At 28.1% G+C, this 27680-nt stretch overlaps 2 protein-coding genes and 1 non-coding gene across 4 annotated transcripts; 2 read left to right on the top strand and 1 right to left on the bottom strand.

Annotated features, from left to right (window-relative positions):
- Positions 1 to 7753: 7753 nt before the first annotated feature.
- Positions 7754 to 25124, top strand: LOC124937674 (pentatricopeptide repeat-containing protein At5g12100, mitochondrial-like). Of its 2 annotated transcripts, none has more exons than XR_007099390.1 (2): positions 7754 to 10430; positions 10518 to 10615. XR_007099390.1 is itself a non-coding variant. In XM_047477974.1 (2 exons), exon 1 carries the CDS (start codon positions 7772 to 7774, stop codon positions 10217 to 10219), a length of 2448 nt encoding a protein of 815 aa, XP_047333930.1. In that variant the 5' UTR covers positions 7754 to 7771; the 3' UTR covers positions 24926 to 25124. The 2 variants fall into 2 exon arrangements, 1 of the variants encoding a protein (XP_047333930.1); XM_047477974.1 differs by lacking the exon at positions 10518 to 10615 and adding an exon at positions 24926 to 25124 and having other exon boundaries at positions 7754 to 10219.
- LOC124937673 (pentatricopeptide repeat-containing protein At5g12100, mitochondrial-like) lies at positions 22386 to 25124 on the top strand. The gene has a single exon (XM_047477973.1). It carries the CDS (start codon positions 22478 to 22480, stop codon positions 24923 to 24925), a length of 2448 nt encoding a protein of 815 aa, XP_047333929.1. The 5' UTR covers positions 22386 to 22477; the 3' UTR covers positions 24926 to 25124.
- A 1561-nt stretch (positions 25125 to 26685) lies between these two features.
- TRNAL-UAA lies at positions 26686 to 26769 on the bottom strand. Its single transcript has one exon. It is a non-coding gene; the product is annotated as a tRNA-Leu (tRNA).
- Positions 26770 to 27680: the final 911 nt, after the last annotated feature.

Here is a 27680-nt window from a genome sequence, read left to right as displayed (position 1 = left end):
TATCTATACCTAAACATTCATAACATAAAAGATAATATGAAACATAATATTACAAAACAATAATTTCCTTCCCAACCAGAAAACACATAGATAAACATAATATCATGGGAACAAACTTCAAGCTTGTTTGTTGTAATTTGTTCTTTTTTATTTATATACCTTGTTTTCATATTTACTCCCATATTTACTGGAATATATGTTTATCTAGAGCTCCTAAACAAAAATATTTAATGTATATAAATTTATTAAAAACTTTCATGTCTTTTGTTAAGACTATGACATTTTTTATTTATCTCAAACCATTTCCACATTTTATTTGTATGAGAAGTTTACAAATACTATTTTGAGAATATCAACTTGAGATGTATAACGATTTTCAACACTTAATGCACATATTTACTAATAGCCCATCCGGAGCGAAGGAATGCAAACGAAACATTCTTAACTTAATGTGATTAATAGAATATAGAGAGAAATTATTATATTTTTTTTATAAAGACACACTTTTAGAGTGAGATAATCCTGACATTTCCATAAGGTTGCATAAACGAAAGAAAGTCCTAAGTCCTTTTATCCATTCTTAACAAGTAAATACATGTAGTATCATTGTATTTTATTATCCTATTTATTGTGATTGTTCTAAGTTGTACAAGATTGATAGATGGAGGAATATAATGGAATGTAGATTGATGTCTCTAGTAGACAAATATCATAACAATGTTTAATAAACAACAAAATTCAGGTTTATTTTGTATAGTTTCAAAAACTATACAAATTATATTATTATTGGCATAATCATATGCTTCATCATTATCATATTTAACATCTAGCCTCCATCTATTAGTTACAAAGTAATATTATTAACAAATTAAAAAAAAAAAACTATATTGAACTAATACGTTAGTTACATTTTAATTCAAAAAATTACAAAATTAGTAAATAAAGTGATCGATCTTGATAAAACTTTTTATTTTCAGTAGTTATCATTCAAATATGTATATTATTTATAAAAATCATATAGTTACTCATATACAAATTATACATTTACTCATATAAAGATCATAAATTACTTTTATAAATATCATATAGTTACTCATATATTTTCAATTACTCCTATAAAGATCATCATCTATTACACATAGAGTCGGCTCCGAGTTTTGGGTTGTCCCAGCCTAAAAAAAAATTAAATTTTCACATCTACAAAATTTTGATATAAAAATAATTATTAGTGACATTAATATCTATGACCAAATAATATGTTTATGTTTTCATCATAAACCACTAGGTTATATCTTTTTATTCTTAAAAAATTAATAATATATTCTTTATTTTATTAAATGGGTTACTCTAGGTAGTGGGCTGCCTTAACCCGGGGTTTTTTAGCTTACGGACCGATCTGATTATACATAGTTAGAGACGGTAATATTAATGTTATCTATTACACATAATTGATAATTGAGACTGTAGTTATCATTACTATAAATAAATCATATATATAACTAGCATGTATCCCGTGCATTTGCACGAGTAATAATATAAAAAATCGTGAAAAAAATATTATGGTAAAATTTTTATGGGCGGGTCAACTCACAATCCGACCCAAGTATCCATTTATTCTCACATATATCCAAATTAACCACAGCTCTCTACCCGGCAATCCGGACACTTTAAAAATTAAGCATCATTATATATTAGTTAGTTAAAAAGTTGAACTTATATTGTTAAAATGTCACGCGTTTATCAAATTTTGGGTTAAATTTAAAATATAAAGTGTTATTAGCCTAGTTGGTTAAAATGTTGGTTAAGTTGAACCTATAACATTTTTAATATTATTTTTAACCGTTTTAAGTTTATGTGCGGGTCAATCCACAATCCGACCCAAGTATCCATTTACTCTCATATATATCCAAATTAACCACAACTCTCGACCCGGCAATCCGGACACTTTAAAAATTAAGCATCATTATATATATATATATTATTCATATAAAAATCATATATATAATTATTTCTATAAAGATCATAAATTACTCTTATATTTGTAGTTACTCTTATAAAGATCAACATTTATTACACATAGTTGGATAATTTAATTATCATTTAAATATATAGATTTTTATTTACTCCTATAAAGATCAACATCTATTTACACATAGATGGATAGAGACTACAATACTAAAGTTCAACATATTCAGAAGGTAGAAAAACATTTTCAAATTCTTTTATGAATCACTCTTTTTGAAATGATATATAGGTAGTTTCACTAAGAACTATTGGTATATTCTATATTTGATACATGATAATGAAAAACATTAATATGGATACTAATAAACTTAACATGTATGGAACCTGAAAAAAAACAAATTAAATATATCAAATTTATTTTTGTGCCTTGTTAGCTAAATTAAGTATTGTAAAATTTTGTAGATCTCTAATTTCTAAGCAAATAAAAGAAGATGTTATTTCAGTTAATATTCAATAAATAAAGAAATACAGTAAAAAATGTTTATCTGATGATGTGAGGAGTCTTGACATAGATAGAAAATTATTATTATTTAGATCGTTCTCAAATTAGGTTGCAAAAACTTCACTACGTTTACCACTACCGTATCTGTGTTTATTTAGGTTGAAGACAAAGTCGTTCAACCATCAATGCCTTTTCTTCGTTCGATTTAGGAATGTTGATCTTGATATTAGTTTTTGAGATGCTCATCCTGAATTTGCACAATATGTTGAAGAAGAAATCATGGATAAAAATTGAAGAGATAATATTAAAGATGAAAAATGGAAGGATTTATTGAGAAAGAGAATTTATATGTAAGGTTAAATATGAAAAAAAAATTAGTAAAATTTATACATACTCTTCTTAATTTTATACAGGTCTTGAGGTATAATTTATCCTTAAATATTGTATAACCCTATTAATATATTAAATAATAATAATAATAATAATAATATTTTAATATAATGTTGGTTACATTTTTACTATTGATATAAATTTATATTCGTATATAATTAAATATACTTCATATTTGATAAAAAAATAGTAACTAGTTTCTCTAAGTATAAACACTAATCTTATATCACTTAATTTTTTATTTTTATTATTATATAATATATTAAATATATTTTATTTAGTTTTAATATTATTATTATTATATATAATTATTTTTAATATATATTTTTTTAAATAATTCAGTATTTTAATTAAAAAAATATTTTTTTTTTACTTTTATAATGATAATTTTATTAATTATTATTTTCTATATTTATTTATATTATAAATAATATTTTTTATTTTATATATATTTTTATTTTAAATTTATTTTATTACAATTATTAATAATATTTAAATTAAATAAATATAATTTACCGTTTATATTATAATTCTTTTTTAAAATTTTAATTAAAATTACATGAATTATAAAATAATAACATTATAATAATAAATAATATTATTTATAATATAAGTAAATATTAATAATAATAATAATAATTTTAAATTCATATCAATACAACCTATACTACATCCTTATACTATATTTCAAACACAAAATTATAAATATATACAATTTCTTATCCTTCATATCAAACATCAATAATTTATACAACTAATACTATATTATTTATACCTAGTTATAATTTATACTTGTATACAACATATACCCTATATAATTTATTTGTATCACGTACCAAACACTACCTATATAATTTATCCTTATTATAAATCTAGATATATAATTTTGTAACTAAATAACTCATTAAGTTTAATATACATATTATTATCTTGTATCTAGTATAACTTTTTTTTTAACAATTATTCATTAAAGATATTTTCATTAATTAAATTATTAATTCTAACTAAAATATTTTTAAAAAATAAAGTTTTTTTATTATATATTAATATCTTTTAAATTATTTTATAAATAAATTTACTTAAATAAACCCCTATTTAGAACCTTATTTACCTAAATTATTGTGTTTTTATTTAAACGACTCCTTTGTATAAAAATAATAAAAATCGTCAAAGTACAACAAACAAAATATGACATTATAAAACAAATTAAATAAAAAAAAGTCTCAAAAAACATGTATATAAAAAAATAAATAAACACATTATCTAAATTCTCAAAAAAAACTATTAACTTCCCAACTAACTCCACTATTTTTTTTAAGAGAAAAATTATAATATTATGAATCACATATTATGGAAATGATAAACATTATATTAGAGTAACAGGTTGTATAAAATTAAAGTCCGTCTAATTTTGTTTTTCTTTTTTTAAATGTTTTTGAGATTTCATAAATATATTTTTTATTTTATCACATAAATATTGCTCTAATAATCAATTCAATCCTTTTATTAATTAAATACTAAAATATATCTAATTTATTTTTATTAAATTTTAAATAAAAAATGACAAATTATTTGGGTGGTCTTTCAATGACTTTGATGGTATACTTTAGCCCTTAAATTAATTTTTAAAAACAAATCACTCCTTAAATCTTCAAGAAAATGTCTTAAATGACTCTTCTGTCAATTTTATATTTTTAAATGATGGACAGTGGACACCACACATTTTGTAACTCAAGTTTGAACTATAAATAATTAACTTTACCGTATAAAAAAATGTTCAAATTATTAATAAAAATTGAAAGTTTCCTACTATATTTTCATGCAACTCCAAACTTATCGCAAATAATCTTTACTATATATATATATATATATATATATATATATATATATATATATATATATATATATATATATATATATATATATATATATATATATATTAGCTTATTCAATCTAAATTTTATGACAGTTTATTAGCATTGCAAGCATCGAATCAAACTATCCCCAAATGAAGTTTCACAAGCTTCAACTCAAAACCTAATGGTCTATCCTAACAATAAAATGAGTGGATATCCCTAACCTAATTTAAGTCCTAAGATCCTAGAAAAAAACGAGTTCATAAATTTGAGTTTGGGACTGAAAAAAAATTATGATAGACTTAAAAAAATAAAATATTGATAAAAACAATTAAATAAACCTATGGTTTACCCCATTTTCTATTAATTGAAAATATTGAAATAAATTTTAAAAAAAAACTAGAGTTAATGTCACATTTCTTTGTAAATTGACATGTATTCGCCTCCTAAGTTCGAGCCCGTCACAATACTTTTAATTAAATTAGTTTACTGTAAACACAGGCTACATGTTTAACTTCTATAAATTAGTCTTACTCTAAAAAAAGATTAACGAATCCAGCATTCGAACAAAAACTATTATTCCAACCGCTAAATCCAGGCATTAAAAATCGAGAATACTTATAATTAAAATTTATATAAAACTAGTCTAGTTAGCTTTATTTAAAATAGTAAACGACTAATGAGTGAGTCCTTATTGGGCCGGTGAACATAGTGATCCATGGCATTGGCTGACCTTTCGTCTCCAGTTCAATACTCTGCCATTTTTAATGGCTTAAGCTAGAAGAAGAGGCACATCAATATTGAGATAAGTAATATTACTTTGTTATTTATAATTTTATATTAATTTGTGAGTTAATCTGTACAGATTATAAAGTTTAAAGATAATTTGTTAATATAATAAGTTTAATACCTTACTTAAATATAAAGTAATATTTTGAAGACTATTTTATTACTTGTTATAACTGAAAGAATAATCGGGACAAATGACCCTTGCTATGTAAATACATTGGTGTTAATCACCGCTTGTCTTTTCTAACAATACATCAGATGATTTTCTCTTCAACTATCTTCTATCATTCTTGATCTTTCATCAAATTAATGTTGATTCATCAAGTTTTAGTTGGCCCATACAATTTAATATTTTGTTGTGGAGTATAAACACGGGTATTTTGATGAATTATTCCCATACAATTAAAAAGTTCATAACATTTAGAATTAAAAAATTATGTTCCATCGTCACTTCTGATTTTTAGTACTTTTCTAGGTCTAAATTACCTTGTTAAATTGTTTAGATATTCATTATCACAATTCAAGTGATAATGAATTGCCTCTATCACAATTAGCTTTTTGTCATTATCTCTACAGTACTAAAAAGTTCAAAAAATTTAGTACTCTTCTATGAAGGAAACAATGGGTCAACACAGTATCAATTGAAGAATAATATTTACACAATTAAAACTAAATTGAATGTTAATGGCACATTAAACAAGTGTAAAGTAAGACTTGTAGCTAAAGGCTACAATCAAAAGAGTGTAATTGATTTTAATCAATGTTTTGCATCGGTTGCCAAAAATGTTACTTATAGACTCATTATTACCTTAGCAACTTCTAAAAGATGGTTTTTACACCAAATTGATATTGATGATACTTTTCTTCATGGATCACTTGAAGAAGAAATTTATATGAAAATTCCATATGGTTTTCAATCTGACTCTAAAAACATTGTTTGTAAGTTAAATAAGAGTCTATATGGACTCAAACAAGCTTCTAGACAATAGTATTCAGAAATATCATCTATTTTGAATCAAATGGGTTTTCAAAAATCAGAATATGATCATTGCTTATATATTAAACATTGTGACCAGTCTATTATTGCCCTACTTATCTATGTTGACGATATATTGATAGCTGGAAATGATATTGATCAAATTTCTATGCTTAAAAAAATAATTGATTCAAAATTCAAAACTAAAGATCTTGGAATTGCAAAAAAAATTCTTGGTCTAGAAATCATACACGTTGTCAATGAGATTCATGTGAATATATATTAGATCTAATAAATGATGTTGGTCTAATTGGTTGTAAACCAGCTAAAACCCCTATTATTAGGGGTATCAAACTGCATGAAAAATTGCATAAATCTATACCTGAACCAAGTAGGTTCAGGAGACTAGTCGGAAGATTACTCTACTTAAATTATACTCGACCTGATATTGCATATGCTGTGCAACAATTATCTCAGTTAATGAATGAACCATCTATTTGTCATTGGGAAGATGCTCTTCATGTGGTAAGATACTTAAAAGGTACTATTTCTGTTGGGACATTCTATCCATTTGATAATGAAATTAAGTTACGGGCTTATGTAGATTCAAATTGGGGATCTTGTCCTCTTACTAGAAAGTCACTCACATGGGAATTCTATTATCTTTTGAAATATCAAAAACAGTCAACAATTTCTAGATCATCAACTGAGGTTGAGTATCGTTGTTTAACGGTTACGTCTTGTGAAATTAAATGGATTTCATATCTGCAAACAGGTTTTAAATTGAAATGCCAATTACAGTTACATTATATTGTGATAATCAAGCTGCAATTCATATTTCTGAAAATGCAGTATTTCATGAATGTACAAAGCAACTTGACATTGATTGTCATATTGTTAGAAATCATTATTTGGCTGGTTTTATCAAACTGACATATATTTCTACCCAGAATCGAATTCCAGATATATTATTTAAAGCTTTGGATTTTCCGATGTTTAATTATTTTTGATCCAAGCTATTTTTCCAAGATGGTTCATTTTGAAAGGGGAGTATTAAGATAAGTAATATTATTTTTTAATTTATAATTTTATACTAACTAATTTGTGATTTAATCTATATAAATTATAAAGTTTAAAGATAATTTGTTAATATAATAAGTTATACCTTACTTAAATATATTTAAAGTATTATTTTGAGAACTGTTCTATTATTTGTTGTAATTCTCTTCAACTATCTTCTATCATTGACCTTGATTGTCAAGTTTTATTAATAAAGTTTGAATCTTCAGCGAAATGGCGAATCAGCGAATATTGATCACTAAACTTCCCGCCGCAATCACCTTCAATCAAAACCAAAATCTTGCACCTGTTTCCCTTCGTAGATTCTCGTCTAACGATTCTCAACATGGCGGTGGTGAGTTCTTCCTTGGGGATAATCCCAATAACATTGATAGTCTACAAGTTCAGGATCGACAAGAACGAATCCGGAAACTGAACTTTCTTATACATCAGAAACATTTCGAACCTGCTAAAGAGATTATGCGTTCTCTTATTCTCTCCAGGTCGCCATTCTCTTCCCCAACTGACCTCTTCTCCCTCTTTACTCGTTCATCGCCCGTGACGAAAGATGCATTTTCAGACTTACTGCTTACTGTCTGTGCCGAATTGAAGCTACCGAATGAAGCGACGGAGGTTTATACACTTATCAAAGGCGAAGGTAAGTGTTCTTATTGGCCTTCCTTTAAGCTTTTTCTAGAGTCTCTAGTTTCTTTAGGGCAACACAGAAAGACCATTGATATAATCTGTGAAATTGTGAATTTGGGGTTTCATGTTGACAAATTTGCTTACAGTAAGGCAATTCAATCGGCTGTTAAACTAGGTGAGTTAGTGAAAGCAATGGATTTTCTAAATGATATGAGACGACGTGGGATGAATCCAAATGGTTTTATATATAACATCTTGATTAGTGGTTTGTGTAAAGAGAAGAGAATAGAAGATGCACGTAAGATGTTCGATGAAATGATTGATAGAAAAGTTGTTCCAAATGCTGTTTCTTTTAATACACTTATAGATGGATATTGTAAGATTGGGGATTTGGAAAAGGCTTTTGATGTTCGTGAGAGAATGAAGGTGGCTAATGTTGAACCTACCATTGTCACTTTCAATACATTGCTTGGTGGGTTATGTAGGAAACAAATGTTGGATAAAGCGAGAAATCTCTCAGTTGAGATGAAAGCTCGAGGCTTTTCTCCTGATGGATTCACTCTTAGCATTCTTTTCGACGAGCTTATAAGGAACAATGATGTCGAATCTCCGTTGGCTATGTTTGAAGAGTTGCTCGAGAAGAAAGGTGTAAACGTAAATGCCCATGCTCTAACCGTTTTGGTGAACGGGTTGTGCAAGCACGCGAAAATGGACAAGGCTGAGGAAATATTGAAAAAGTCGATTGAACGTGGATTCGTTCCCACTGAAATTCTATTCAACACGATCATCGACGGTTATTGTCGAGCCAATGATGTCGAGAAAGCGCTAACAACCCTCGGTTCAATCGTTCCCACTAGCATCGCGTTCAATTCGATCATTCGACACTTCTACGTCTCAGATCGAATGAACGAAGCCACGGAATGGGTAAAGAAGATGGTCGAGAAAGGTTTGTTCCCGAATTTACAAACGTACAACACCCTCATCGATGGGTATGGAAAATCCCGCCAATTCGACAAGTGTTTCGAGATTCTTGATACGATGGAAAGTCAAGGAATAACGCCGAATGTCGTGACCTATGGTTCAATCGTAAATAGTTTATGCAAGGAAATGAGACTCATCGATGCGGAGACAACGATGAGGGATATGGTTAAGAAAGGGGTAAACGCCAACACTCGAATATACAACATGCTCATCCATGGCTATTGCACGATCGGTATGATGGAGGATGCGAATCGGTTATTTGAGGAGATGGTGCAAAAAGGGTTGTCTCCGAATGTCGTAACATGTAATGCTCTTATTCACTCGCTCTGCAAGAAGGGAAGGATGGAAGAGGCCGAAGCTATGGCATCCCGAGTTTTAGAACTCAACGTTATTACTTACAATATTCTAATATCTGGATATTCAATGGAGGGTAACAAACAAAAATGTCTCGAGCTATACGATACAATGAAGAAATCCGACATTAAACCGACGATAAAAACATTCCATTCATTAATAAGGCTATGCAGAAAGGAAGGCCCGGTTTTACTTGACACGATGATTCAAGAGATGTTGAAGATGGATCTTGTTCTGGATCGGATTTTGTATAATGAACTCGTGCATACGTTTGTAGAGCTCGGAGATGTGGAAAGTGCGTATTTATGGCACGATAAGATGGTGGCTGAAGGAATCGAGCATGACAAAATGACATTCAATAGCTTGATTAAGGCTTGTTTTATTGAGGGGAAATTGGTTGGAGTTAGAGATGTTCTTGAAGATATGAAAGGTGCTGGATTGATACTTAAAGCTGATACATACAGTATATTGATAAAGGGACACTGTGATCTGATGGATTTCAATGGCGCATATTGTTGGTATAGAGAAATGCAGGAGAAAGGTTTTCTACTGAGTGTGAGTGTTTGTAATGAGCTTATATGTGGACTTAAGGAAGAAGGGAAAATCGAAGAAGTAGAGACTATATGCTCTCAAATGAGTATGAAAATAATAGAGAAATGGGATTCAAATGAGGATGATCTTTCAACTACTGCCAAGAATTAGGTCAGATTAATACATGTTTGGATGATGGGTTTATTATGACTCATACAAATCCCATTATGTGTGTAATGTCTGGTGAACCTTTCTTCGGTGGCAGCACCTTTAGTCTCCAGTTGTTTTGATGCTTATGATGGCCCAAGCAACTGTGGACAAACTTTGAGCTTCTCAAAGACTAACAAGAAACCAATTGTGGGTAATGGATCTAAAATGAAAGGTTATTATTACTTGTCTCTTCAGTTCTAAATTCCAATTGAAGAAATGATGATAGACTATTTGAATAATATTTTTTCTTCAATAACAGATCAATGCAAAAGGATCTATGATAACATAAAAGATGATAAGAAGGTAATACTTTATTGTGGTAGCAATCTATATACACGAACATGTTGGATCGTCGAGTGCTGATTTCCTTTTTTTCCTTGTTGTGTTGTCTTATTCAGAAGGAAAATTTAATTCGACATGGATCTGTAACTTCTACATATTCAGGTGTTTTTTCCCCCTTCAATCATCATCAAGTCACGTAATAAGGAGAAAAATAGGATTTCTCTAGGGTAGTATATACTGTGTGTGTCTTAAATTCAGATTCAGATCCAAATGATAAACACCAATAAATTTTGAATTTGTATCTGGCTAAACGTGAGACTCGTCGAATCCACTTGTTGATGCAGAATGGCGGAAGCGAAAGAGAGAAACCTGACCCCATCGCTTCCATCAGATATGCAGTCAATTCGGAAGAGATGTGAAAATCTTGAGAAGGAAGTTCGATCTCTCAAACTGAACTTGTCCTTCATGAATAGGTATGAAGAATGAACATCACTTTTTCTAAAAAAAATCACGTACAATGCAACTAAAATGGATCTCTTTGTTTTATGTATCTTGGAATTTACAGAAAGGACTCGGAGCAAACCAAACACATAGAAAAGCTTCATAAACAAAATGACGAGTTAACCGATGAAAAAGAACGCCTCCTGGAATAGATTGAGAGGATTATTTCAGAAACAGGAAACATGTGAAACCATATTAAAACTGTCTTTTTCTTCTTTGTTGTAACATTTGGTCTCAAAGATTTTCTGGGTTAAAATTGTTATGGAACAATTAGCAATATCCACCAATTGAAATATAGTAAAGTTATTAATAGGGTTAATGACAATGCAAAATTGAGCAAAACATTTAAATTCAGTGTCTATGCTGGATGTGTTTATATAGTTCGGTGTCATATTTGAGGACCCATGCCAAGTATATGGGGGAAAAGGTTTTTTATCCAAAGATTTACATGTTTGGAAGACCACAAATAATAAAAAATACCATCATATTTAAGTGAGAAAAAATATCACAATCTCATACATCTAACTCCAGCATGTCTTTACAATTGAAATATTTTGGTGCCCCAAACAGAACATGCAATATATCTAACATGAATTTACATTCTCCTAAACCCTAGTTTCATTCTCTAATTTTTCTTTGTCAAACAAAATTAAAATAATTAAGCTAACACAAACTTTATCATGATGCATCAAACTAGTTTGAGGAGAAGAAACTAAAACTACATGGCTCAGACAGTTACAAAAAAATTATTCATTCCTCTCGAATCTAAATCCCCACAAAGCAACATATTCAAGTTCATTTTCAATATCATGTTGTTTATACTAGTTTGCAATAATAAAGAAAGAGATGATTCACCCTTCAGAAAGCAAAGGTCAACTCTTGATCTCCATCAGGACCATCACCACCAAAACTATGGCAATTCTGACTCATCTAAAGATATAACTGTCATCTTATATGATTCTAATCCGAAACTATGGCAAACAGTCAATTGCATTCCATAACTATTATGAGATCATAGTATATTGCAAGAAAATATGAACTAAGTTGATGAGAAATATGTCTTTTCTACTATGCCTAAAACATGTCTTATGGAAACAACTCGGCCTGCATTTGTTCAGAAATTTCCAAGTTCAAACAAAGCACCCCCCTTAATATGAAAGAAACCTATGTTTCTTTCCAAAGTTTATGTTCCCATGGCCGGGTTAAACATTATTCCATTAAACTAGCTGCATAGCATAGACCAGCTAAGACTACAATCACCATTGCTAACTCTAATGCGCACAAGCCTGTCTCAACGTCTAATTCTTACATTATTCTAGACAAGCCAAAGAAAGGGTCCTCTTAAGTGGTCTAATCAGTCTAATGCTACATGTCGGGTATCGAGAGTCTTTTAATAATCCATAGATTAGGAACTGAACTCTAAAGGCGGCTCTGCCACCTAGGAAATAGGATACCTTACATTGTCCCTTGTCCTTACTTGTCCTGTCCTTTTAGTCTAATTCCTACTTTCTCTTTCATTTACTAAGGTTTAAATATAAATTTAAACTCATTTTTTTTAATAAAAAATAATACTCAGCTTCAGCAACTTTCGTTCCAGAAAGCTTTGTATAACTAGTTATGTTTTATGACGAAGAGAAATGTAGTGACAATTTTATGAGTCCACTTTCAATTACAAAAGTTCGAGTAGAAAGAAGAAGTTACGCACAAGTTTATATTTTGAATGATTTAACTCGTTTTGACTATCTTTTGAGGGCCTATAATGTTTGTTTTTACTATCTTCTTGAAGAATCTAATGTTTAAATTTGTAAGAACTGTTCTTGAAGAACTATGAAAATATGATTGTGCTTTTTTAAATTTAAACATTTAAGTAACATAAAATTGTATGAGATTGATTTAAAAAAATAAATAAATAATGCTAGTTCTGTTTTATGGCAAGGAGAAATGCAGTGACAATTTTATGAGTCCACTCTCGATTACAAAAGTTCGAGTAGAAATAAGAGATTACCCCCCACAAGTTCATATTTTGAATGATTTAACTCGTTTTTGAGGGCCTATAATGTTTGTTTTTACTATCTTTTTGAAGAATCTAATGTTTAAATTTTCAAAAGTTGTTCTTGAATAACTATAAAAATATGTTTGTCCTCTTTTAAATTTAAACATTTGAGTAACATAAAATTGTATGAGATTAATTTTTTTTTAAAAATAATAATGATAGCTATGGGTTCAAACCCATGCACAAGATCTTAAGTCTTCCACCTTAACCTCTCGGGCAAACTAGCTGATCTTAAAATTTGATAAATAAATCTAAAAGGACTTTGTCCACAATTTTCGTGCACATAAAACCAAAGAGACCCGAAAAAATAAATCAAATAAATCAAACATAAAAAAAAATTCAAACAAGTTGAGGACATAAAAATAATAAATAAAACAAAGCAAAAATCACAACTCAATACAATAATAAATTAACATGTAATAAATCAAAATATCTTAAAAAGTTGTAGCTAGAAACATAGCCAAACAAACATGACAATGATAAAGAAAATAACAAAATATGTTTGAAATTCTATTTGAGAATGAATATGCATCATATATCATTATTTTTACATCTTAAATTTAGGAAACTAGTCTAATCTTATAGTCATGTCACTCACTTAAGCTTATGATAATTTAATAAAAAAATAAAATAAATATTTTTAGTCTCTTAAATAAGACTTTTGTCATCTAATTAGTTTAACCATAATGTACCAAAAAGACAAAAATAAAAAAATGGATTATAATATGACATTTTTTATTTTGATGTCTAATATTTTTGTTTTTGATTACAAATTTGGTTGTGTCAACATGTATTTTGTTTTTTTATTTAATTATTATTGTTCTCTTTAACTATATTCTCTTTCATACCCGTTTGGTATTCTTCCCCAGTGATTATTAAATGGTTATTCATTAACTTATTTTTATATTATTACTCTAGTTTTCTATATTATATATTAGAGTTTAAGTTTGAAAAATCTTACATATTTTTTTTTTTTTTGTCTGAAATTATCATGGCATAGATACAATATTTTGAATCAAAATCATAGCAAAAGTTCAATGAAATAACAAAAAAAAATTGAGGAAACACTTTCAACAAAAATAAAATACGAGTAACACTTAAAATCTAGAAACTAAGGCATTAAGGACTTATTTAAAATAATTAGATTTGATAACACATATTTATAATCACTTATTACTATAGACTTAAGTAAAAACACGTTAAAAATAATAAGCTCAAATATAAAACTTATTTTAAAAGAAGGAAAAAGTTTAACGGCTACTCTAAAATAAAATCATCAAAAGACCGGTATATCTTTTAAATTTAATAAAATTACTGTTATATATTATAAATTCGTATTACTTTTCTATTTTTTTTTATCCTAATTCATTTAATTAATTTTTACGAGATTACATTTTCAAACATTATCGAATAAAAATATGATTATATCTAAACTAATTATAAAATAAACAAATAAGAGAAATATATATATATATATATATATATATATATATTATATGATTATATTTATTTATATATATATATATATAAATATAAAGTCGTATTAATTTTCCAATTTTTTCTCATTAATAAACAAATTTTTTTCTTCTGGAATAAATATATATATTTTATTATATACGTTAACAAATTATAATTTAATATATACTAGTTAATAAAATATAATTTTTTTTATTTAATATATTAAATTATATACTTCAACATATTATATTAAGTTTATTAACTAATATGAGTAATATATAAGGGTATAATAGTCTTGATATATTTGTTCAAATATTAATTTTAGATATTATCACACGAACAGAAATATTAATATTTAAATTACAGATATTTTTATTTGTTAATTTAATTTTTTAATATTTAAGTCATTAAGTACTTACTATTTCTTAATTTTAAGTTTAAAATCTTAAAGTTTGAAATAAAATAAAAGAGCGGACAAATCAAGATAATAGTGAATCTAAACTTATTTAATATAAGTCTATTTAAAACATATTTATAATCATTTATTTGTGTAAACTTAAATAAAAATATATTAAAAATAAATATAGACTTAAATATATACATTCCTTATGTGGACGAACCCTTAGGTTTTCTCACCGATGTGTGTTTACTCAAGTCGACATTCTTGTTTTCACTTTATCTAGCACTATTTGATATATGTTATATTTTAGGCCATAACTCACCATTCGCGACATTCTCTATGTGGATGTGTGTACTCAAGTCGACATTCTCGATAAAAGTATTTTATCTAGCACTATTCGCGCGAGTATTTCCCTCATATACTACTATATGTTATCGTTCAAGCCAAATTCTCACCACATATAATAATTACTTTTAAAGGGATTCTAACCCTTGTCTTAAGTATGAAATATGAACATTTTAACCATTAGACCACTTAACACTTTTGAAATAATTTTATAATTTTGTGTTTTTATATATTTTATATATTATATTTAAAATAACTATATATACAGTATAAAAAATTATAAATAAAAAAATATTATATATATATATAACATTTTATATATGATAAAAATAATTTTATCTCTTATCTTAATTTTTTTCTTAATATATTATAATTTTATAAATTAAAATATATTTTTTTCATTTTTTTTCTAATATATAATATTTATAAATAAATATATATCTTATTTTAATTAAAAATATTTCTCTCCTTTCCTAAACATAATTAATTGAATATATTTTAAAATTGAATAAAAATAAATTTTCAATTATGCATTTGGCATTATCTTAGACATTGACTCACCTATGTGGACAAACCTTACTGTCTTTAAGAATATATTTTTTAAACATTCGATTACACCTTTCAACATAATTTTAGGTCCTAACATACCCTCCGTGGATGGGTCATTAAATTTTATCACCAATGTTTGCATTACTTAAATCGGCATTCCCTACGCGTGGAGGAACCATTCGATCACACATTTCGGCAATGATCTTAGACCCTGACTCAACCCTTATGTTTTCTCACAAATATTGAAAGGTATGAAATGTGAATGCTTTCAAGTTAGACCACTTAAAACTATTGAAATAATTTTATAATTTTGTATATGAATATATATTTTGTAAGTTAGATTTTAAATAATATATATATATATATATTAAATATTAAATATTCTTTCTCCCAATAATAATATATATATATAATAAAAATAATTATATCTCTTATCATAATTTTTTCTTAATATATTATATAAATTTATAAATAAATATAGTTTATATTTTAATTTTTTTCTTCGAATCAAAAATATTTTCTCTCCTTTCCTAAACATAATTAATTAAATACATTAACTCACAAATGTGGACAAACCTTACCGTCTTTAAAATGCATTCTTAAACATTCGATTACACATTTCATCATAATTTTATGCCCTAACTCATCTATGTGGACTAAGGATGACAATTTGAAACCGTTCAATAGTAACCGAACCGAATTTACCCCATTTTAGAACGGTTTTTTCCCGAAAACGAATGGAAATGGAACGGGAATGATATTTTTATCCCCGCTCCATCCCGATCTCATTACAATTCTTCCCCGAACACTATAAACACAATTAAATATATAAAATCACTAATATATTTATTTATTCGTTATATATGTTTTTATAAATTCACATACCTTGTAATTATAAGTCAATAATAATAATATATATTAAGATGAGAAAAAAAAATTAATTTATATAAAACGTTGATTTTAGGAGTTAATTAGTAAGTAAAAGTATGGAAGAAAATATATAATAAATTTTAAAAATAATTAATTAGGAAAGAGTAAATAATATTTTAGTTATATATATATATATTATATTTAAATATGTTGCAAAATTAATATATATTATATCAAAGTTTTTATAAATTAATTTTAAAAAATAAATAATTTTAGAAGTTAATTAGGAAAGAAAAATGATGAAATAACGTAAAAATTATATATTATAAAATAATTAAATTATATATATTATAATATATATATATATATATATATATATATATATATATATATATATATATATATATATATTATGATGGGAGAGAAGGTAAAAAAAAATTAAAGAGAGTAATATTTGGAGTTAATTAGAAACATAAATTATGAAAGGAGAGAGAAATTTAAAAAATAAAATAAAGAAATTAATTTAGAAAATAATGTAATTTTAGAAAATTAATTAGGAGAGGAAAATTTTGAAATGAGATAGAAATTATATGATGAGGTTGTGTCCTCAATATTCATCCATTAAGTATTATTATTATATTGTTATTATATATATAAGTATATATATATGTTAGGTAATATTATATATTTTAATATAAAAATTATAGATAAAAAAATATTTTATATTATTAGTGTGAAAAATATAAATATCTATAAATGGTAAGAGAAAATATAAAATAAAAAAATAATTTAAAGAGGAGAGTAATATTAGGAGTTAATTAAAAATATAAATTATAAAAGAGAGAGAAATCTAGAAAATAAAATAAAGAAATTAATTTAAAAAATATAATAATTTTTGACAGTGAATTAGGAGAAGAAAATTTAAAATTGAGATAGAAATTATATATGATGGGGAAATTTGATTAAATAACCTCAATAATAATATAAATTATTTTTTATATTAAAATATATAATATTATATAACATATTTATTTATATATATAATAACAATATATAATAATACTTAATAGATAAATATAGAGGTTTTATCTCTAAAATTATTTTTTTTTTAAATTAATTTTTTTATTTTATTTTCTAGATTTTTCTCTTCATTTATAATTTATCTTTCTAATTAATTCCTAATATTATTCTCTCTCTTAATTAATTTTTTTTATTTTATTTTCTCTCTTATTATAATATATAAAAATTTATATTATTTTCTCTCTCCTAATATATATATATATATATATATATATATATATTTCTATATTAATTTAATTATTATAAAAAAAAAAATCTTTCTCTTAGATGAATATCAACCTCAAAGATGAAGTTATTTGATCTGGTGGTGATTTACTAATTAAATTGCGTTCGTGGTATTTTTATTTATTTTTTGACGAAATTACCCTTGTAGCGAAACGCTAAGGGACTTAGCGTTTCGCTAAGTGAATTAAGTTTAGTATAAATACTCTAATTTTTTCATTTTTTTCATTTTCTTTCTCTCTCTTCTCTTGTTCTCTCTTTCACTGCGGCGGCGACGGAGACGACGGAGGTAGAGGCGGCGGGGCGGCGGTCTAACCTAAATCGATTTGCACGATCTTCATTTCTTTCAAACCCTAAACCTAAATCGATTTACACTATCTTCATTTCTTTCAAACCCTAACCTTAAACCTATTTTGCATGCAGGTCAGGTGAAGGATGATTCTAAGGTGTCGATTCTAAGGATGTTTCCATGATATTCTCTAACCCTTCTTTCTTATTTGGTTTATATTGTTTCATACTTATTATTTGGTTCGTTCATATCATATTGGTTCATATTTCTGTTTCAGGAAAGTTTCGCTAAGTGTTTAGCGTTTCGCTAAGTGCTTAGCGTTTCGCTAAGTGCCTAGCGTTTCGCTAAGTGCCTAGCGTTTCTCTAAATGCCTAGCGTTTCGCTAAGTGCTTAGCGTTTCGTACGGATGGTGGTTCACATCGCTAAACAGTATCAGAATTATGGTCTCAAACTTCATGATTTGTTACAGGTACAAGCAAAACTTGAATAAATTATTTAGCCTATTTGAAAACTATTATTTTATCAATTTAAACTGAGTCTTTTGTTGCAGGAAGGGAGCATGGGTCTTCTGAAAAGTGTTGAGAAATTCAAGTCTCAAACTGGTTGCAGGTTTGCTACTTATGCATACTGGTGGATAAGGCAATCCATTAGGAATGCGATTTTCCAGCACTCTAGAACGATCCGCCTTCCAGTAAAATATTATTCCTTTCAAAAAGCTAAAGCAAAATGGGAGCAGCCAAGGACCTGATACCTATGCTAACTTGGTCATATAGGAAAGGATTTTAGACTAATTGGAGAGGTTATTTTTTACTTATTCTCATTTCAATTACTGGGAAAAAATATAGTAATCTTTTCAAAAGTTTGTTTTTTAATTGGTAATAGATTTTGTATATATGAAAACATATAATATGTAGTTCACAGTTGTAATTGTAATTTTTTAGTTCATGTGGTAAAAAAGAATAATATGTTTGATAAGACTATTTGTTCTTGGTACAATTTCATTTATGCAGAGCTCTTTTATTCATTGATAGAAGTGAAGTTCTAGTTCTTTATACTATTAAGATAAAAACAAGATCTAATGAGGCATTTCAAGATTCAAATTTATGTAAGTGAACCCCATATTTGAAGTAATGTTCTTATAAAAACTATTCAAAAAAGGTGTGATTTTTTTCAGATTTCGATTATACTCCATCATGAATGTCTTAAATATGGAATCGAATCCAAGCCATCACGGACTTGAACCAAATGATCAAAAGTTCAATTCAGATTAGATAGTTAGAAAGCTCAGATCGGTTTGTATTCTTACCAATATTCATCATTAGCATGAAGATTCAACCAAGGTCCATTCATCATAATTCATAAGATGTTTTACCAATATTTTGTTATAAAAATTGATTGAAAGTTTAAAATTTGGTTATCTACAATAGTTGAAAGATTAAACAACACAAATAAGAAGAACCTCTCTATTCTATTCAACTAACAAACTAATAATGAACAACATCATTAGCATGAAGATTCAACCATTCAAATAAAAATATAATCACCCCATGAAGACTTCCCACAAATGAAGAATACACAGTATCATCAGGAACAAAACCAGCTTCTTTCATCTCATCAAACAATTCAAATGTCTCATTCGATCTTCCCACCTTCAACAAATCCGAAATCATCGTAGTATAACTCACGAAACGCTAAGCACTTAGCGAAACGCTAGGCACTTAGCAAAACGCTAGGCACTTAGCGAAACGCTAGGCACTTAACGAAACGCTAGGCACTTAGCGAAACGCTAGGCACTTAGCGAAACGCTAAGCACTTAGCGAAACGCTAAACACTTAGCGAAACTTCCCTGAAACAGAAATATGAAGCAATATGATATGAACGAACCAAATAATAAATATGAAACAATATAAACCAAATAAGAACAGAAGGGTTTGAGAATATCATGGAAACATCCTTAGAATCGACACCTTATAATCATCCTTCACCTGACCTGCATGCAAAATAGGTTTAGGGTTAGGGTTTGAAAGAAATGAAGATAGTGTAAATCGATTTAGGTTTAGGGTTTGAAAGAAATGAAGATCGTGCAAATCGATTTAGGTTAGACCGCCGCCCCGTCGCCTCTACCTCCGTCGTCTCCGTCGCCGCCGCCGTGAAAGAGAGAACAAGAGAAGAGAGAGAAAGAAAATGAAAAAAATGAAAAAATTAGAGTATTTATACTAAACTTAATTCACTTAGCGAAACGCTAAGTCCCTTAGCGTTTCGCTACAAGGGTAATTTCGTCAAAAAATAAATAAAAATACCACGAACGCAATTTAATTAGTAAATCACCACCAGATCAAATAACCTCATCTTTGAGGTTGATATTCATCTAAGAGAAAGAATTTTTTTTTTATAATAATTAAATTAATATAGAAATATATGTATATATATATATATTAGGAGAGAGAAAATAATATAAATTTTTATATATTATAATAAGAGAGAAAATAAAATAAAAAAAATTAATTAAGAGAGAGAATAATATTAGGAATTAATTAGAAAGATAAATTATAAATGAAGAGAAAAATCTAGAAAATAAAATAAAAAAATTAATTTAAAAAAAAGAGTAATTTTAGAGATAAAACCTCTATATTTATCTATTAAGTATTATTATATATTGTTATTATATATATAAATAAATATGTTATATAATATTATATATTTTAATATAAAAAATAATTTATATTATTAGTGTGAAAAAAAAAATATATATATATTATATATATGGTAAATTAAGATGACGAGAGAGAAAAATTTATATATATATATATATATTATAGGAAAAAGAAAATAATTAAAATAAATAAATTAAGAAAAAGAAATTAACGTTATTATATATTATATAGGAAAAAAACTTATTTAGACGTATGTACTTGTACAACTAGCTCAATTAGACGCATATACTAATAAAGGTCATTTAAACATGTGTACTATAAAAAATTGGCTAATTTAGTCTCTTTTAATAACCATGGTTAATTTTTATTTTTAAATTTATATATTTATTAATTAAATATTAATATATTTTCACTCTGCTTTTTTTTCATAAATTAAACTAGGTAATTTATTTTATTCTTAAATTTTTTTATTATTTTAATATTAATTTCTCTTTTATATTTTATCTTCTTCTTTTATTAGTTTTTATTTTTCATATTTCTTAAATTCTCATTTTTTTTAATTTAAAAACTTATTTATGAATTTTATGTTTTATGTAATATTTTTTTGAAGGGTTTTTTCTTATTTAATTTAATATAATAAAAATGAAAAAAAGTTTTTTCTTATTTAATTTAATATAAATAAAAATAAAATTAATAATTTTTTATTTAATTTTTATTCACGACTTATATTAGTTATATTAGTAGTAAATGAATTGTTTTGTCTAATATTTGATTATTACTCTTTTAGTGTTTGATGAATGAGTTTTTATTATTATTCAATTCTTAATTCTTAATTAATTTATTTTTGTGTTGAAGGATTTTTATTGCTGAATTTTTATTGTTATATTCAATTATTGGGATTAAACAATTTTAAAATAATTAATAATTAATGTGAATATAAAAATATATATATAAAAAAGAAGAAGAAATATAGAATTAAAATAATTAATGATAAATGTTCATGTATATAAAATAAAATTAAAATAATCAATCATAAATACTCATAAAGAAATAATAAAAAATTATAAAAAAAATAAAAATAAAGGGTTCATTTATTAGTAATAAATGAAATAATAAATAAAGAGAAAAAGAGAGAAAATATATTAATATTTAATTAATAAATATATAAATTTAAAAATAAAAGTTAACCATGTTACTAAAATAAGCTAAATGAGTCAATTTTTGATAGTACTTATTAGTATATACGTTTAAGTAATTTTATTAGTAAATAGCTCGTTCTACAAGAAGTATATAGGGGTTAGTTTTTTCCCTATTATAAATGTATAAATTTGAAATAATAAATGACTAATGAGTGAGTCTTTATTGGGCCGGTGAGTAAACATAGCGATCCATGGCAGTGACAGACCTTTCGTCTCCAGTTCAATACTCTGCCATTTTTAATGGCTGGCTTAAGCTAGAAGAAGAAGAGTGATCAAAGACGCCAATAAAGCTTGAATCTTCAACGTATTAGAGAGAAATGGCGAATCGGCGATTATTGATCACTAAACTTCCCGCCACAATCGCCTTCAATCAATACCAAAATCTTGCACCTGTTTCCCTTCGTAGATTCTCGTCTAACGATTCTCAACATGGCGGTGGTGGGTTCTTCCATGGGGATAATCCCAATAACGCTAATAGTCTACAAGATCAGGATCGAAAAGAACGAATCCGGAAACTGAACTTTCTTATACATCATAAACATTTCGAACCTGCTAAAGAGATGATGAGGTCTCTTATTCTCTCCAGGTCGCCATTCTCTTCCCCAACCGAACTGTTCTCCCTCTTTACTCGTTCATTGCCCGTATCGAAAGATGCATTTTCAGACTTGCTACTTACTGTCTGTGCCGAATTGAAGCTACCGAATGAAGCGACGGAGGTTTATACGCTGATCAAAGGCGATGGTAAGTGTTCTTATTGGCCTTCCTTTAAGCTTTTTCTAGAGTCTCTAGTTTCTTCAGGGCAACACAGAAAGACCATTGATATAATCTGTGAAATTGTGAATTTGGGGTTTCATGTTGACAAATTTGCTTACAGTAAGGCAATTCAATCGGCTGTTAAACTAGGTGAGTTAGTGAAAGCAATGGATTTTCTAAATGATATGAGACGACGTGGGATGAACCCAAATGGTTTTATATATAACATCTTGATTAGTGGTTTGTGTAAAGAGAAGAGAATAGAAGATGCACGTAAGATGTTCGATGAAATGATTGATAGAAAAGTTGTGCCAAATGCTGTTTCTTTTAATACACTTATAGATGGATATTGTAAGATGGGGGATTTGGAAAAGGCTTTTGATGTTCGTGAGAGAATGAAGGTGGCTAATGTTGAACCTACCATTGTCACTTTCAATACATTGCTTGGTGGGTTATGTAGGAAACAAATGTTGGATAAAGCGAGAAATCTCTTAGTCGAGATGAAAGCTCGAGGCTTTTCTCCCGATGGATTCACTCTTAGCATTCTTTTCGACGGGCTTATAAGGAACAATGATGTCGAATCTCCATTGGCTATGTTTGAAGAGTTGCTCGAGAAGAAAGGTGTAGAAGTAAATGCCCACGCTCTAACCGTTTTGGTGAACGGGTTGTGCAAGCACGCGAAAATGGACAAGGCTGAGGAAATATTGAAAAAGTCGATTGAACGTGGATTCGTTCCCACTGAAATTATATTCAACACGATCATCGACGGTTATTGTCGAGCCAATGATGTCGAGAAAGCGCTAACAACCCTCGGTCAGATTGTTCCCACTAGCATCGCATTCAATTCGATCATTCGACACTTCTGCGTTTCAGATCGAATGAGCGAAGCCACGGAATGGGTAAAGAAGATGGTTGAGAAAGGTTTGTTCCCGAATTTACAAACGTACAACACCCTCATCGATGGGTATGGAAAATCCCGCCAATTCGACAAGTGTTTCGAGATTCTCGATACGATGGAAAGCCAAGGAATAACGCCGAATGTCGTGACCTATGGTTCAATCGTAAATAGTTTATGCAAGGAAATGAGACTCATTGATGCGGAGACAACGATGAGGGATATGGTTAAGAAAGGGGTAAACGCCAACACGCGAATATACAACATGCTCATCCATGGCTATTGCACGATCGGTATGATGGAGGATGCGAATCGGTTATTCGAGGAGATGGTGCAAAAAGGGTTATCTCCGAATGTTGTAACATGCAACGCTCTTATTCACTCGCTCTGCGAGAAGGGAAGGATGGAAGAGGCCGAAGCTATGGCATCCCGAGTTTCAGAACTCGACGTTATCACTTACAATATTCTAATAGCGGGATATTCAATGACGGGTAACAAACAAAAATGTCTCGAGCTATACGATACAATGAAGAAATCCGACATTAAACCGACGATAAAAACATTCCATTCATTGATAAGGCTATGCAGAAAGCAAGGCCCGGTTTTACTTGAGACGATGATTCAGGAGATGTTGAAGATGGATCTTGTTCTGGATCGGGTTTTGTATAATGAACTTGTGCATACGTTTGTAGAGCTGGGAGATGTGGAAAGTGCGTATTTGTGGCACGATAAGATGGTGGCTGAAGGAATCAAGCAGGACAAGATGACATTCAATAGCTTGATTAAGGCTTGTTTTATTGAGGGGAAATTGGTTGGAGTTAGAGATGTTCTTGAAGATATGAAATGTGCTGGATTGATACTTAAAGCTGATACATACAGTATATTGATAAAGGGACACTGTGATCTGATGGATTTCAATGGAGCATATTGTTGGTATAGAGAAATGCAGGAGAAAGGTTTTCTACCGAGTGTGAGTGTTTGTAATGAGCTTATATGTGGACTTAAGGAAGAAGGGAAAATCGAAGAAGTAGAGACTATATGCTCTCAAATGAGTATGAAAATAATAGAGAAATGGGATTCAAATGAGGATGATCTTTCAACTACTGCCAAGAATTAGGTGAGATTAATACATGTTTAGAGATTGCATAATTCTTTTTGATAATGCTTTTTCTTCTTCTCCATTCCCCTTTTGTAGTTTTTCTAATGAAAAATTAATCTTTGTAAAGAAAATATGTATTGTTACATCTAATTCTGATCAACTCAATGAGAATTACTTAACTTTAAAATTGAGAATGATCAGGTGCTTTTGTGAATGATATGTGTTATTGCAATTTTAATCCTTTTAGACTTGTTTTTATTACTTAGATTATTATATATTTTTTTAAAGAAATTAAATTATCTAAGAGAGTTGATTGACCCAATGCAAACTCAAAAGCTATGATAAAGTTGTTGCCAAATTTTTTAGAAAACATGTCTTGTAATTTATTATAAAAATGTAATTTGTTTATGTTTAATATATATAGAATAAAATGTATTTAGACTTGTTTATATTATTCTTTAAAAAAATTAAGGCTGAAATATAATGATGGCTGATGGGTTATGCGCACATTCACCACTTGGCCATTGTCACTATTTATCCATTTTGGTTTTATCAATGATAAGGCTTTAATCTTGTCAAAGAGTTTGGTTCTTTCGCCCAACTGCAAGGAGATCATTATAATCACCATAGTTAACCCTATGCTTACAAGCCCGTCTAAATCTTGGTTTTGACTATCTTCTTGAGGGTTTATAATGTTCGTTTTGACTATCTTCTTAACCGCATTTGTTTAAATTTTCAAGAGTCGGAAGAAGAAAATATGTTTGTTCCCAACCGCAAAGAAGTCATTATAATCACCATTGTTAACCCTCATACTCACAATCATGTGTAATTCTTACATTACGAAATTTATTTTTTGTTTGAAGATGATGAAGAACCCATGAGCATATTGAATGCAGAAAATCTTAAGTCTTCCCCTTAACCTTTCGGGCAAATTAGCCAATAAATTTTTCGAACAAGTATGTTAAGACCCGAATATCACCTCTATAGATAATGATGAAATTCTTTTTTTCTCTTTGAATGAGATGAGTAAATCTCAATTGTTTTGTTTTATTTTCCTCTTTACTGTCTCTCATTTGTTTAAACTTTAATGTCACTTTGTTTGAGACTATGAGTGTGAGTCTACAATATTCTCTTTTAGGAGAGTAGGTGCAACTACATTATTAGAAGATTCTTTAGGCACATCATGCATGCTCAACATGTCAATACATTCATTATTAGTTTCATGATTTTAATTTACCAACTTTTGTATGAATGTTCACCACCACATCAATTTATCCTCATTTTTCGTATCATCTCAAATACATTCCCTCTATATCATTTTATCTTATGCAATTAACAGTTTTAGCTTAGTAAAGCTATTATCCAAACACAAGTAGACATGTATGAATCATATTAGGACATCATCATACCCTTGTAGACACATATGAAGACATCATCCTTTGATTGACTTATGCCACAAAACTTTAAGGTTACACGACATCATCATACCCACTTTGAAAACACATATGAGGACATCATCCTGATTGACTTATACCACAAAACTTTAAGGGTAATCTATTTTCGATGGCAACCATGCATACAATGTCATATATTCTTATTACTTGTAAAATGTTTCATTCTCTTATCAAAAGATTGGTGTTTATAACACTGTTTTCAATATTTCTAAATCAAAAAATACAAATAAGAGCATGTCTTATGGCAACAATAATCCAAGCTGTTAAATGTAGTTAGGCTTACATTAGTATATTTGAAAAAGGAAGAAATGGAAAAATAAATATTGCTGGCTATGGGGTTCGAACCCATGCGCATATTGAATGCAGAAGATCTTAAGTCTTCCCCCTTAACCTCTCGGGCAAACCAGCAGATGTTAAAAGTTTGCAGAAGTTTTATTAAGGCCATATATTTTACATTTCTCGGTATCTTTTATCTCCTTCATTGATCATTACTGTTTTCATAGTATTGGTGTTCTTTAAACTCTTATAGATCATGATTTTATTATAATTTTACTTGTTAGTCCAACTCTTACATTCTTATAGACAAGAATATTGCATCTTCCTGTCATCAAGCTAGTCAGATTTTGTGTATTTGAAGTCTGAAAAGTTATAATCTTGCAACAACAAGAAGAAACATAGCCAAAAGAGATACAATGCATAACTACAACCAAGCTAGAACAAATCTCACATGTATGAATTATAAGAAACTCAAGAAAATGCTCATCCATTCATTGCATAAAAGCTAGTTAATCTGAGTATTAGGAATTTTGACCCAAAAATCTGCATTGAAGGTTGCATGATCATGTCCAATAGTTTTACAAAAGTTGATCAATTAGACCTTCTATTATTCCTAATTAAAGCCCTTGTGTTTCTCTTGCAACAAATCTCAAACATAGATTGTTGCAGCAAAGGAACACTTGAAAAATGTTAGAGGAAAAACTTTCTACAGATTGATTCTTCATTATGTGATCATTTTCTGTTCATTTCCAAAGATTTTTTGATTTTCAGAAAGGTTGATTATTTTGTTTCAAATGAGCTCCCAACTTTGAATCTATTTGTAGACAAATATGAAGAAAACGTGTGCAATAGTGGCGGATACTGCAACTTCATGTATCTCAAAAAGATTAACAGGTGTATATTGCCTATCTTTTGATAGTTTTCTGCATTCCTATAATTAAGAGCTTTTTCATGTAGGTGTTTTTTCTGAAATTATCCGATTTTTGGATAAAAATCAAATCATGTTGGATGAAAAAGGGGATTATGGAGTTACATGACTAGAT

Source organism: Impatiens glandulifera, chromosome 5, assembly GCF_907164915.1.
Source record: "Impatiens glandulifera chromosome 5, dImpGla2.1, whole genome shotgun sequence".
Classification (NCBI taxonomy): Eukaryota; Viridiplantae; Streptophyta; class Magnoliopsida; order Ericales; family Balsaminaceae; genus Impatiens; species Impatiens glandulifera.
This window is presented reverse-complemented; position numbering and strand designations above follow the sequence as displayed.

Excerpts from the sequence above, each read along its gene's own strand:
- LOC124937674 (XM_047477974.1), top strand. The coding sequence starts at position 7,772 with ATGGCGAATCAGCGAATATTGATCACTAAACTTCCCGCCGCAATCACC.
- LOC124937673 (XM_047477973.1), top strand. The coding sequence starts at position 22,478 with ATGGCGAATCGGCGATTATTGATCACTAAACTTCCCGCCACAATCGCC.